A 14,523-nucleotide genomic window follows, 5' to 3' on the forward strand; every position below is an offset into this window, starting at 1 on the left:
ATGTTAAATTTTATGCCTTTTTGGTGCCATTGTCTTGGTCGTTTTGAGTATGAGCTACTCTAGACTTTGTATATTGCTTTTCTAGGAATGTTTGAGGTTCTTGAGTCATAAAAATTGGATCTTGACCACCTATAACCATCCAAGCATGAGTTTTTGGTCCTTAGACGTTGTAATGAGATTAGGGTTTGTCTTTGAGCCTTGATAAGCCATGTAAACACATAAAGTTTTGAACTTTATCTCTTAGGACATTTATTAGGCATAGATCTGATAGTTGGACGTGGTGTCTTTATGTATTAAACATTTAATGGGAAGTTTTGGCAACATCATAGTTACGTAGCGTGTAGCCCCTTAATTGACCGTATTTGCCACCTTAGGCTCTACGTAGGGCGTAGAGTTGCTACGTATGGCGTAGGTCAACTGGAAGTTGACCGTTGACCATTCACCGTTGAATTTGACCAAGTTTGACTTTAAGTCTTTTAGGTATTTTGAGTAGTAGATTGAAACTTGATTTTTGTTTGATGTATAGGTGACCTGTAGATCCGGTATTCGGAGCATTGACCAGTTCGATTATATTTTGAGCTTGAGGTGAGTTTTCCTCACTGCACTTGTGGGTCGAAGGCACTAATGCTGGCCCTCAAAGTTATGTTATGTATCCTGATATATATGTAGGATGTTGCTATACTGTAGTGACCTGTTAGATTGGTAGGTCTGTATGATTACATGTAGTTGTTAATTATTGTTTATTTGTTGCATATGCCGACATATTGGAGGGTGGATTGAGGCGGAAGGACAACAAACCCTAGATGGGTGGGTTGAGGTGGTATTGCTTCGTGCAGTAGACCAACAAACATGTGTTGGGTGGGTTGAGGCTATAAGCCAACAAACCCTGGATGGTTGGATTAAGGCAATATGCCAACAAACCCTGAATGGGTGGGTTAACGCCACAAGTCAACAAACCCTGTATACATGTCATGCAATTATTATTGTATTATTATGTGGACTATTTTGAGGGAAACTCACTAAGTTTTGGCTTACATTTGCGGATTTCATTATTTCAGGTACTTTAGATGATTGGGGGAAGGCAAATACTTGATCGTACACATCATCATATGGATTTCTATGACTTGAGAGATTTTTAGACACTCTGATTTTATGATTATGATTTGGAAACATTGTTTTTTTTATGACGTATGGTTTATGAAAAATCGAAAATTTTATCATGGTTTTTGGGATGTTACAACATGACCGGTGGGTGGCCATGACATGATGATCAGGTGGGGTTGACTTAGTTTGACTTCTAGAGTCCAGTTTGGAGCTAAGTGTTATACTGACATTGGTAGCTCGGGAAGCTAGTGGAGCAGCGGTTCGGAGAGTTGTCGGACAGCAGCCAAAGGGTTATCAGCAAAGTTCAGCAGTGCAGGTGAGTTTCCCTTGTGTGAATGGGTCTACGGCCATAATGTCGCCCCATGTAGTTATGAGTAGGAAGACCTGGGGGTTAGCCCTAGGCACAATATGCTAGTATGACATTCGGGACTAAGGTCCAATGTTAGCGTGCGGGTGCCCAAGGATGGTTTGTATGATAGTTATACTTGTTGTCTGTATGATACATGTATGTGCCTGGTAGGGAGGTGATTATGGGCGAGGTCCCGTATATCACCAATGGCAGAGTGTGGACGGTGTTGCATACCTCATTAGTAGTAGAGAAGGGGCGAGGCCCAATAAGGAAAATAGTGAGTGTGGGCTGGGCCTGTATCTCACTGTCAGTAGGAGCGTGGACGGGGTTCCATGATTCAGCAATAGCAGGACAGGGGCGAGGCCCAAGATAGGCGAGGCCTTAGTACAGTAATCCAGTAGAGTATGTTAGTTATGTGTTGTGATATGATTGTATGCTAGTATATGTTAGCGGGCGGGGCCCGGAGACAGGCGGGGCCCAAGGAAAACAGATCTGTACGCTGAGCGGGGCTCGAAGCCAGGCGGGGCCTGGTGGCGGACGGGGTCCGATAGCGAGCGAGGCCCAATGCAGCGGGCGGGAGCCCAATATGTGGTTATGTGCTGAGTATTATGTATGACATGTTTGGATCAGTAGATATATATATGGTATGCGGTAGTTGGGGAACTCACTAAGCTTCGTGCTTACGGTTTTCAGTTTTGGTTTTAGGTTTTCAGTTTTCAGAAGAGGAGCTCGGGAGGGTTGCAGTGCACACACCATGACAAGTTAGCCTGGGATGTTACTCTGATAATTAAACAAGTGTTTTGGAAATGAAACTATGATTTGTCATATAAACCCTTTTTGTATGTTGGAATGACTTAACGCTTTGAATTAGTATTGTTTTTTTTAAAGAAACTTTTAGACTCGAAGTTTGGGATGTTACAAGTTGGTATCAGAGCCTTGGTTTGAGGGATTCGGGCACACTCTCGGGTGTGTCCGAACTCAAGCTGAGGAAGTGGTATAAAATTTTTCCAAAAGAAAAACCATATTTATAAAAGGATTTTGAGGAAAGAAAAGGGTTTTAGAAAAAGCAAAAGGAACTTTGAAAAGAGAAAAGGTTGTGGTGAATGCAATCAGCCGAGCTCAAGTAAGTTCTCCCAAATTACACATACAAGTTTATGTTATGATTTGATTATGTGATCAACATGCTAGATTTAGGGCTAAGGATCTAGGAGGATGCTTTATGTGCCTGTTATATGCGCTTATTGAGCTATATGTTAGCATTGGTTAGACAGTGGTTGGATTGTTTGTTTAGGTTATGCCTGATTATGTGAGCTTATATTGCATGCTAGTACAGATTCTTGTATTTTGATAGAACTGCTTAATTATGTTCTGGTTAGATTTCCCTTTGGTATGAATGCTGCTTGCTTTGTGCTTCATGGGATTCTGAGTGATGGGAGTTAGCTATTATATGAATACATTAAGTAACATGTGATCAGGGTTGAATAATCTCAGAGTTCTAGATTTGACTCTACTACGCAACTCTCGTTTGAGTCTAACCATTGTAGGGACGAGTCCTTTACTTGAAGGATTATCTGAACCTCGTCACATGTGATGGTATTCAGGTAATGACTGATTGGCATTACGAGGAAACCTTCAGCAACTGAGGACTGGTTGGGTTGGAGGTTTCCCTAGGATAGGCCTAGGATGAGTTTAGTGCTAGGAGCAGTGGTAGTCATGCAAGGGAATTGGTGGAGTCAAGGAAACTCTTGAGGAAAGTACGGATAGATGTGGAAGGTAGTATGGGCCCGTACTACTGAAAGCAGAGGATCCGTACTCGATTCAAGAGGGGCCGAGACAAAACCAGGGAACTTGTAGTGCGTGTGAGGTCCCTCAGCTGTGATATGTATTTTGATGATTGTTATGGCATGTTTTCAGTATGGCGACATCGCAAGATGGACCAGTGGATGGATCAGGTGTCAAAGAGGGGTTAGGATCGGGTTCAGGGATTGAGCAGCTCGAGGAGCGGATGAGAGAATTTGTATCGGCTGAGATTACACGTGGTATTCTTGACCAGACTCCTGTGATCTTTGGCACGGTCAAGGAGGGCATCCTGGAGTTTTTGGATGAGAGGCTTGGAGCTTTTCGCACAGAGCTGGTGGCTATGTTAGGAGCGCATACTTTGACTTTCCGGGAGTTCAGGGCTTGTGGAGCTCCAGATTATCATGGGGCTAAGGACCCCATTGCTAGTGGTAGATGGTTGGCTGATGTCGCCAACGTTTTTCGTTCTAGCCGGTGTCCCGAGGGGGACAAGGTTCGACTCGCCTCCTGTCTTCTGAAGGACAGGGCACGAGATTGGTGGGAGGAGGTTGCTCATGCTATCGGGGATGATGTCGTGTTGGACGCGATGACATGGAGTGATTTCTCGGCCAAGTTTAAAGCCGAGTTTGCACCGAATATTGAGGTGCAACAGTTAGCCCGGGAGTTCCAGGATCTACAGCAGACGAACGAGACGGTGGCGGAGATCACCACCAAGTTCAGGGAGAGGGCTCTTCTTGTTCCGTAGTATGTCGCGGATGAGGAGATGAAGAAGGCTCGATATCACGATATGCTGAGAGACGACATCAGAGAGTTTGTGATTCGGTCCAGCTGCAAGACGCTGGAGGATATGATTGCTCGGGCCAGGGAAAGGGAGATTGATCTGGAACACCTCGGGAAGAGGAAGCCGGAGGAGGTTCAGGTATCTACGGGATCAGGAAAGAGGCCCAAGACATCAGATTCTAGATCGAGAGGTCCTCAGGACCGGGGCCGCTGTGGCAAGTGCGACAGGAGGCACGAGGGTGCGTGTAGGAGTTGCAGCGGTGGTGATTCTGGTTGCTTCAAGTGCGGCCGGATTGGTCATTTCAGCAGAGATTGTACTGCTGCCACTACCCAGGGATCAGGCATGTTATGTTTCCATTGCAGTCAGAAAGGCCACAAGAAGGCCTAATGTCCGAGTTTGCATTCAGCAGGACAGGTGATGACACCTACCCCTGCAACCATGAGGATCACCGATGGCCGTCAGGGCCGGCAGAGACGCCTGCAGCGAGGAGCAGGGCGTATTAGTTGGTTTCAAATGAGGTGTGAGCAGCCCGATGTGTCAGGTGCATATCTTCTTTCATTTCTCTATCAGCTTATGATATGGTCTTATTGTTATGGCTCTGAATCGGTATTGATAATGATACTTCGGAATTTTGCGGCCTGCTGGTGATTTATTTATATGCCATCTGCATACCTTGGACGTTAGAATGATAGTTGAAGGTCGTCTACTTTAGAGTGGGTTACTTAGGATGCATTATCTGTAGCATGCCTGTGAGGGGATTGGTAGTGCCTCGCTAGTTTGGGAAGGTGTCGATTGGAAATGGATCGGTTGGATCCCCAGTTGTGGTAAGTCGGGTTTTCAGCGAAGTGACTAGGGGATGGTAGGAAGAATTGGAAATTCTTCTGAGCTGTGAGTTGTGAGGAGCTAGTCAAGTCTAAGTTGGGGAGAGCCATCCGTGTGGCAAAGGATAGAAGTAAGTACAAGATTGGGGTGGTTTTGCAGTCTTTGTAAGGAAGAAAGTGGTTCAGGTGGCTGTTTGGATGGAGGATCAGGTTAGTTGGGAGTTGGAGAAACTTTCCAACCTTGAGTTTGTGTATTCATGTCTAGCGGGTGACTGGTTCGGGAAAAACCAGGTCGTAGAGCCTTCGCCAGGTGCGAGTTTAGGCGGGATATAAGACTGTGGGGTAGCCGCCGCATTCCCCCAGCAGCAAGTCGTGAGGAAAGTGTCGTAAGACTGCGGGTAAGCCGTAGCGTTCATTAGTAGTTTAGTTCGAGGAGTGTGGGCGGAGGCCCGTATCTCCTAGTCAGCGATGGGGATCATGAAAGGCTAAGTCGTTAATGTTTAGTATGGAGCTGGCCTGTATAGTCCTTGTTAGGAGAGGCCACTCGAGTAAGCATTTGGGTGAGACCCGTGGGCGAGGCCCGTAAGCTAGCAACAGTATAGGTGAGACCTGGGAGCAGGATTGCTCAGTAGTATGGTTTGGGTGAGACCCGTGGGCGAGGCCCGTAAGATTATAGCAGCACATGTGGGACCTGGTAGGGACCTTAGGGTCAAGATAGGGGATCAAGGATCCCAAGACTTGTAGCCCCAGAGTGGCGGGATAGATAGAGTGGTTTAGATAGCCGAAGTTCTTCAGAAGTCACTGGGAGCAACTAAGAGATTGTGCTAGTTGTAGTGACCAGTGAGTATCCGGTAACTTAGTTATCGGCATAATCTGTAGAGGGACCAGGGTGGTCTCGGTCCATTCAGAAGGCGAATGAGAAATGACAGGACTTTAAGGCAATGTAGTGACGATAGAGAGGTATGGTGCGGAACAACTAGTTGACCGAGGAGTGCTACGCCTCTCGCAGCAGGGATGGATAATCTCAGAGGAAAGGGTTTGACCCTGTTGTGCAGCTCTCGTTGGAGTCTAACCGTTATAGGGATGAATCTTTTACTCAAAGGATTATTTGATCCATATGCTGGGCTGGGTGCTCAGCGCTAGGTTATTGTATCCATAAGTGTTCGGTAGGTATCGGCAGTAGTGACCAGCACTGGGAGTGGCTGGAGTGATGGATACCATGAAGGATATGTCTTTCGCAGTGGTAGAGGAGGTGGTTCATGGTAGAAGCTACCTTGGGAAGGCCAGAAAGCGCGCAAGGAAAAAAAGGGGGTGAACCCCTAGGATTTCAGCATAAGTACTTGGGGAGTACTGGAAGGATTGTCAGTTGAGTGAGTTGTGTGCTCAGGATTGGTGGGATTAGAGTGCACTTGAGGATTGATAGCTACAAGGACTATTTTTATTCTAGGTAACCGGGCGGAAGGTCCATGGAAGTGGTCGGCCGAAGTTATATTCATCAGGCTAGGGTGATGCGAGCGGATTGCAGGACAGATGGCCGTAGCGGACTTCGAGGACGAAGTCTAGTATAAGTGGGGGAGAGTTGTAACACCCAGAATCAGAAAGACCTAGTAAAGAAGGGAAAAGCTCCAAGTCAAGGAGTCAACTCGTCGAGTCCAGGGAAGAACTCGACGAGTCGGAGCGGGATCTGGGTTATAGAATAAGTCACCGACTCGGCGAGTCTGGTTTGGATGAGAAAAGCCCTAATCTTAGGGTTTGCACCCTATTTAAAGGGCCTTATGTCCTCTCCTCAGCCCCCCTGTCGTCCAGAAGCTTCTTTAAGTAATTCCAAACCCTAACTTGAGTAAGAGGAGGAGGAAAGTGTGCTTGGGGCTTTTGCAAGAGGAAGATTTGGAGGATTTGACCACTAAGGAGCTAGAGGATTCAACTCTTTGGTTGTAAGCATCAGTTTGAAGGTATCAATTTGTCACTTTGCCTTTGTTGATTCTAGATCTTTTCTTGGATGATGTTTTGGGGCCATTTTGGCATGTTAAGGAGCCATTTCGAGTTAGAAGTCCAGATCTGAGGTTGCTACTTCAGATATAGGCTTGTCTTGGTCCAAAAACCCGTAAAGTATCAGCCCTTGGTGTGTTGGTGAAGCATGTTTGTCTTAAACCCTATCCCTAGAGTGTTTTAAGCCTATAGCTCATTGGTTTCACGTAAAGTTTGCAACTTTACGTGAAGGGTGGGCCTTAGAAGAGTAGATCTATAGTTTGGAGCCCCTGCATGGCTCGAAAAGCCACTGTATGGATTAAGAACTGAAGCGACTCGGCGAGTCACATGGGTGGACTCAGCGAGTTGTATGAAGATGGGCAGGAACTCGTCGAGTTGGAAGAACAACTCGGCGAGTCTGTTGAAGATTGCCTTGGACTCGCCGAGTTTGTTCTTGGACTCGGTGAGTCTGGTCGCAGAACCCCAACCTTTTCTGGTTAAAACGCAGATCAGTGAGTTGAGTGGTGACCGGATGGGACTCAGAGATCGTTGAACTCGACGAGTCTTGGGGTGACTCGGCGAGTTGAGTCATATTTTGAGAGTTTCTGATTTTAAGAACTCGGCGAGTCTATGCGTTGACTCAGCGAGTCGAGTCAACTGGAAGGTTGATTTTGACCAGGACTTTGACTTTGACCAGAGTTGACTTAGTTTGACTTCTAGAGTCCAGTTTGGAGCTAAGTGTTATACTGATATTAGTAGCTCGGGAAGCTAGTGGAGCAGCGGTTCGGAGAGTTGTCGAACAGCAGCCAAAGGGTTATCAGCAAAGTTCAGCAGTGCATGTAAGTTTCCCTTGTGTGAATGGGTCTACGGCCATAATGCCGGCCCATGTAGTTATGAGTAGGAAGACCCGGGGGTTAGCCCTAGGCACAATATGCTAGTATGACATTCGGGACTAAGGTCCAATGTTAGCGTGCGGGTGCCCAAGGATGGTTTGTATGATAGTTATACTTGTTGTCTGTATGATACATGTATGTGCCTGGTAGGGAGGTGATTATGGGCGAGGTCCCGTATCTCACCAATGGCAGAGTGTGGACGGTGTTGCATACCTCATTAGCAGTAGAGAAGGGGCGAGGCCCAATAAGGAAAGTAGTGAGTGTGGGCTGGGCCTGTATCTCACTGTCAGTAGGAGCGTGGACGGGGTTCCATGATTCAGCAATAGCAGGACAGGGGCGAGGCCCAAGATAGGCGAGGCCTTAGTACAGTAATCCAGTAGAGTATGTTAGTTATGTGTTGTGATATGATTGTATGCTAGTATATGTTAGCGGGCGGGGCCCGGAGACAGGCGGGGCCTAAGGAAAACAGATCTGTACGCTGAGCGGGGCTCGAAGCCAGGCGGGGCCTGGTGGCGGACGGGGTCCGATAGCGAGCGAGGCCCAATGCAGCGGGCGGGAGCCCAATATGTGGTTATGTGCTGAGTATTGTGTATGGCATGTTTGGATCAGTAGATATATATGGTATGCGGTAGCTTGGGGAACTCACTAAGCTTCGTGCTTACGGTTTTCAGTTTTGGTTTTAGGTTTTCAGTTTTCAGAAGAGGAGCTCGGGAGGGTTGTAGTGCACACAGCATGACAAGTTAGCCTGGGATGTTACTCTGATAATTAAACAAGTGTTTTGGAAATGAAACTATGATTTGTCATATAAACCCTTTTTGTATGTTGGAACGACTTAACGCTTTGAATTAGTATTGTTTTTTTTAAAGAAACTTTTGGACTTGAAATTTGGGATGTTACAACTTGATGATCCTATGTATAAAAAAAATACAATCAAACATATTATTTTTTTCCATAAATGTAATGCAATTAATATCCATGAAAAAAATAATTTTGAAACCATCGAAATGACATTCTAAAACGGTCAAAAATCATAAAACATTTATTTTGTTAAAAAATATAACATAATATGATTATTTTCAATAATTCCATTAAAATGTAACAACTTCTCTATATTAACCCTTTAAATATAACAACTACAAAGATCTATTTACAAGCATATAATAATCTATGGAATATTTTTGAATCAAAAATTTGTCTTGATTTTTTAATAGTCAAAAAGAGTATATAAGATTTATATGAAGATTCAAAAGTGTCGACGAAATGTGTAAGCAAGATTGACCATGATCACCACACCAGGTGTCAAAAGCTCTGTATGTGCAGTGTATGTATACCTTTACATCAATACCCAACTTGTAGTCTTGTAGATGTAATCACCGTTTCGTGTTTATACGGCGGCAGCAAAATCAAAAAAATCTGTTCTTTAAAACCCTAATTTCCTTCTTTTACTTTCTTTCTTCAAACCCCTAAATTGCATTTTTCAACTTGGTAGGTTTCAAGTAGGCGTAGTAAAGATCCACCTGCATTTCAAGATCAAGGAAAACCCACAAACAGCTCGCTTGATTTTCCTCAAAAATGGACTCGCGAGAGTCGTTAGCACAGCCACCGTCGCTCCAACGGCATCAACCCCACCACCAACGGCAGCTTCCACCGGCGATGATGATGCAACCAAACCCATTCAATTCCCATCACCACCACCACCTACCTAACAACTCCAACACTGCTCCGACGAACAACAACAGTATCATAAGTCCCGATTCGTTGCAACAGCGTTTCGCTTTTGATGGTCCTGACCAGTACGGAGACGGATCGTCTCCTCCTGGCGGGTTTAGGGCCGGTGGGTTTAGCATTGAGCCGGCGAGGAAGAAGCGAGGTCGACCAAGGAAGTATTCCCCGTCGCCTGATGGCAACATTGCGCTTGCTTTAGCTCCTGCTCCGGTTACCACCGGAGCTACTGCAGCTGGTGGTGGCGGTGGGCAGTTGGAATCTTCCAATGATGGCGCTACTGCCACCCCGAACACCGATCCCTCTGCTAAGAAACACCGAGGAAGGCCACCTGGTTCAGGGAAGAGGCAATTGGATGCTTTAGGTAAAAAAAATTGATTTTTCTTGATGAATTCCATGATAATCAAGTAATTATAGTCGCAATTGTGTGCAAAATCTTATTTTAGTATTTTCTGGTAAGAATTATTGGCTGATTATTACTTTAATTTGTTGAATTAAGTAGTTAATCAGCTTAGTAAATAGTGATTACATATTTACAATTTACATTTGCCTATTCGAATCACACTTTTCCCTTTAAAACAATCTTGAATTTGATAGCTTCTTTACCACTTAACTTCTAAATCGAGGGATTGGTGTCTATAAAAAACGATTCCTGTAATGTATTTTTGTTCAATGGTGCACATATGGATATACGATCATTGTGTTTAGGACTTATTATTGATCATTTTGCATTCTAGTTGAATCTACATAGATAAGGTTATGATTACTTGACACCTTTATTAAATTGGGATGCTTTTGAATATATTAATTTGTATTTTGTTAAAATTTATTATGTTATATGATTGATAGGTGCACCTGGTGTTGGTTTTACACCTCATGTCATCACAGTTAAAGCAGGAGAGGTATTTCCATCAACTTTCAGAAATGATTTATAGAATTAAGATCAATTTTTGAAGCTTGTATCTATTTTTTTTTTCTTGTTTTATGAAATATGAATCACATTTAAAACATGGAGGTTTAGTAAATGCTTTCCAACTAAAAGGTTGCATTATAATTTTCTTTAAAGTGAGGAGATTTAATGAACTTATAATCAACAAGCATTTTTTTATTTGTGCTCAATGAACCCATATCTATAGTTTTATACCATATGAAGGTTCTTATTATAACATGTGTTCTCTTTCCCAAATTTCCTATGTGAATTTGAGTGGTTAAGATATAATAAAACATGCATGTTATAAGTATGTTAATTGCTATTAGTAAATTGTAACATGTGTTTCTTTTCCCTTAATTCTTGTTTCTCTTCGTTAAGTGTTTATCTCATGAAAGTTGTAACAATCTTTGTTTTGGGATTTTTAACTTAATATTGATGCAACTTTTTTTCACTTCTATTTAGAATATTTACTTGGAGTTCGAAAATTATGGTTAAATGGACACATGTATATCCCTACATATGTTTGACATGATGCATATCCATTAAAAATGTTTCATGCAATATTCATGTATTAATAATTAAGAAGCCCTAATTATTCATGTTCTTATACATTAATACATTCAAGATTGCATGCATACAATAAGCAAGTGACATATTTACAATACAAGTTATTTTAGGTTTGAAAATTTGCCAAATAAGAATTAAAATCTAAACCCTTGAACTTTCTAAAATTGACAGGATATAGCCTCGAAGATCACCGCCTTTTCACAACAAGGACCTCGTACTGTCTGTATCCTTTCAGCCAACGGTGCCATCAGCAATGTCACTCTCCGTCAACCAGCCATGTCCGGTGGCTCCGTAACTTATGAGGTACATTTCCACCTTATACCCCTCTATACTCGACAAACTTTCTACGGCTATTTTCAATGACAAGGGCATTTATGTCTTTTCCACAAATGAAAGATTAGGAGAGTCCTTGTCCCACCTTTTTTGGTTGGCACAAAATTTCACTTTTTGTCTCATTGACATCAGTCTCAGTCTAATGCACACCAATATGGTCTGCGTCCTGTCTAGTCCTATGTAACAAACTTTTGTCCTATTCACATCAGTCTCAGTCCAATACAAGTCAGATGACCGCGCAGTATGTCATGTCATGTGTAACAACCTTTTGTCCTGTCTCATTGACATCAGTCTCAGTACATGCCTAACACAGTACAATTTGTCATGACATTCATTTTTTATTTTATTTTATTTATTATTTTTTTTTCAGGGGCGGTTTGAGATAATATCTTTATCGGGCTCCTTCCTACTCGCAGACAGTAATGGCAACAGCCAAGGCAACCGATCAAGTGGCCTGAGCGTTTCTCTTGCAGGTTCAGATGGGCGGGTTTTGGGCGGCGGAGTCGCCGGATCTTTAGTTGCCGCCACCCCTGTCCAGGTCAGCCTCTCTCTCTCTCTCTCTCTCTCTCTCTCTCTCATGTCTGTGACTAAGTGCCGGCCATTTTGACTGTAATCTATCCACCAGGTGGTGGTTGGAAGCTTTATTACAGATGCAAAGAAACCAAAATCTAGTGGCGGCACAGCGGCGGCACCACCAGCAAACATGTTGAATTTTGGCAGCGGGCCAGGGTCAGTTCCGGGAGCTAGTCCACCATCTGACGGGCCGTCAAGCGAGTCATCTGAGGAGAGTGGCGGTGGCGGTGGTGGTGGTGGTGGTGGCGGCAGTCCTCTTCGCCGGCCCACCCCTGGTTCCTATAACAATCCCAGTCAGCAACAACCACCACCCATGCCCATGTACTCCAACATGGGGTGGCCAAATTCCACCATGAACATGCTTCGCAATTGAGAGCTTGAGCTTATTGGATTAATGGTGATTGAAAACGCTAATTATGTGGAATTTGTATCGAGTTGTATTTTAGGATTTCTTGGATCTTTGTATGATTGATATGTTTTTTATTAGTTTTAAGTGATTTCGACTTAATTTGTAGAAGGTGTAATTTAGGAAATCGGATTGGGTGTTATTGTAGTTGTAGTATTGATTTTGAATTAATCTTGATGCATGTTATTATGTATTTTGGATTTTTTTAAAATGTGACTGGTTTTCTTTTTTTCTTTTTTTTTTTATGGGAATCTTAAATAATTGATTTATTTATGATCTTGTGACTGACAAATTTTCTAAATATGATTGATTCTGTCTGAACTTTTTATAGAACGTGACTGATTCTAAACGGAAAAGTCTTGAAATGTGACAAATATCAAATATGTATGTCAGACTAATATTTTAACGCTATGACTGTTTTTGTTGTGTTATTTTTTAAATGTAAATACTTTTTTATGTAACCTAAAATGAAACATTTTGTATTTATTTGAGGATAAATCAGATCGAAAGTTATTATATAGTATTAACGAAGTCAAATAAAAAGCAAATATATAAAGAGTATTGGAATATAACTTTTCTTATAACAAGCCATTGCTTAGAAGCCAAAGTATAAATTGTTTCATTTATTGTTATGTGTACAACTATAAAGTATGATATTTAGTAATGTATATCATCGTATTTTACTATTATTAAACTTTTTTTTAGTGGCATACTTGAAAAAAATTATTATTTATCCAATCTAACTTTTATAATCATGCTAACTATACTATCTTTTATATAGTTATAATAAAATTTATTGATGTAATATATAAAAGAAAAGAAAACTAAAGAACTTGACAACGACGAAGACAAATAGAATTTAGAGCTTTTTACTTATGTGATATGCGTTTCTCTCTCTATATAAATACCTTTGTCAACTAGCTTTTGAGATCATTTAGTACTTTTGGTTGTTGGTTTTTAAAATCGAATAAAGAAAAATCTTCGTTTAAAACAAAATTCCGATTTGCTTTGATCTATATCCTCTTTGGATTTGAATCTTTGATGAAAGGGATGGTGTGAATGCTGCAAATACCCAATGTATTAAAAAACCAAAAAATAGAACAATTCAACTAACACCGGTTGTATGTCTATTTTTAAACCGGAAAAACCGGTGTTTTTCTTTTCCTCTTTTTTTAAAAATTTTATTTAATTTATAAAACCTGGTTGAATTGAACCCGTGTAATTGGACTTGTTAGTCTTTTCACATATATTTAGACTTCTTTTGTTTGATCCCTGGTTACAGATCAATTTTTGTCAATTTCAGAAAGTAAATATAAGAATCTTTCGAATATGAGATAATCAAATAACACTTGATTTGATTTCTAATGCTCGTATTGACCAACTTTGTAGACCCTCAAAATAAAAGAGAACTCCTATGTATTAGATCTTTGATAAGTTTTTATTTATAGTTTAAATGGTGTGACTTTGTTATTAAAAATAACAAATATTATGAAACTTTTTGATTTTGTTTGGTAAATCTCATGAAGCTTTTTGATACTAACACTATGTAAATTTTGTTTGATATGGAAATTATATAGATTTTAGAAACCGGGTCGAATCGGAACCAATCACCATACTGGCTTAACTAAAAACCCGATTTTTAAAACATTGTGAATTTCCCGTTCCCTGTTATATATATATATATATATATATATATATATATATATATATATATATATATATATATATATATATATATATATATATATATATATATATATTCAAATGTTTTAGCAACTATTGTGTGTATGTATGCACCAATGAGAATTCAAGAATAATAAATCATTAAATAAATTAAAAATGGTATAATGGTAAACTTAGGATATCTAATTATGGTAAAAAAAATAATTTAATTAATCTCTCCTTAAGTAGTTAAACCCTACAAAACCAACATCTCTAACCTTAAAGAGTATGACAACTTCCTCAAATCATCGATACCTTTGTTCCTCTTTTCCACCAGAAATCGATCCCAGACATCCGAGCACCACCGTCGCATCTCCATGAAACACCAACGCATACTCCATTGATGCCATCAACAAGCGTGATTGATATGACGAAGGGAGTAATAATTCCGTTTGGGGATCGAGATCTAAACGATTCTATATATATTTCTCAAACACGTTCTGGCATCCACTATTATTCACCATCATGATAGCAACTTTTAGATCCTCTGTTCGACCACTCTTCTTCCTAATGCAGTTGCTCGATTGTGCGCCCCAATCTACCAGGTAATTATTAC

The 14,523-nt window shown here is 41.4% G+C and overlaps 1 protein-coding gene across 2 annotated transcripts; it reads left to right on the forward strand.

Moving 5' to 3' along the window:
- The first annotated feature begins 8,898 nt into the window (after positions 1 to 8,898).
- LOC111918092 (AT-hook motif nuclear-localized protein 8) lies at positions 8,899 to 12,438 on the forward strand. 2 transcript variants are annotated; one of them, XM_023913750.3, is made up of 6 exons: positions 8,899 to 9,034; positions 9,203 to 9,799; positions 10,285 to 10,337; positions 11,105 to 11,236; positions 11,637 to 11,804; positions 11,892 to 12,438. In XM_023913750.3, exons 2-6 carry the CDS (start codon positions 9,286 to 9,288, stop codon positions 12,210 to 12,212), a joined length of 1,188 nt encoding a protein of 395 aa, XP_023769518.2. In that variant the 5' UTR covers positions 8,899 to 9,034; positions 9,203 to 9,285; the 3' UTR covers positions 12,213 to 12,438. The 2 variants fall into 2 exon arrangements, with proteins under 2 accessions (XP_023769518.2, XP_052620695.1); XM_052764735.1 differs by having other exon boundaries at positions 9,006 to 9,023.
- The last annotated feature ends 2,085 nt before the right edge of the window (positions 12,439 to 14,523 follow it).

The sequence above is a fragment of the Lactuca sativa genome, chromosome 6, assembly GCF_002870075.4.
Source record: "Lactuca sativa cultivar Salinas chromosome 6, Lsat_Salinas_v11, whole genome shotgun sequence".
Taxonomy (NCBI): Eukaryota; Viridiplantae; Streptophyta; class Magnoliopsida; order Asterales; family Asteraceae; genus Lactuca; species Lactuca sativa.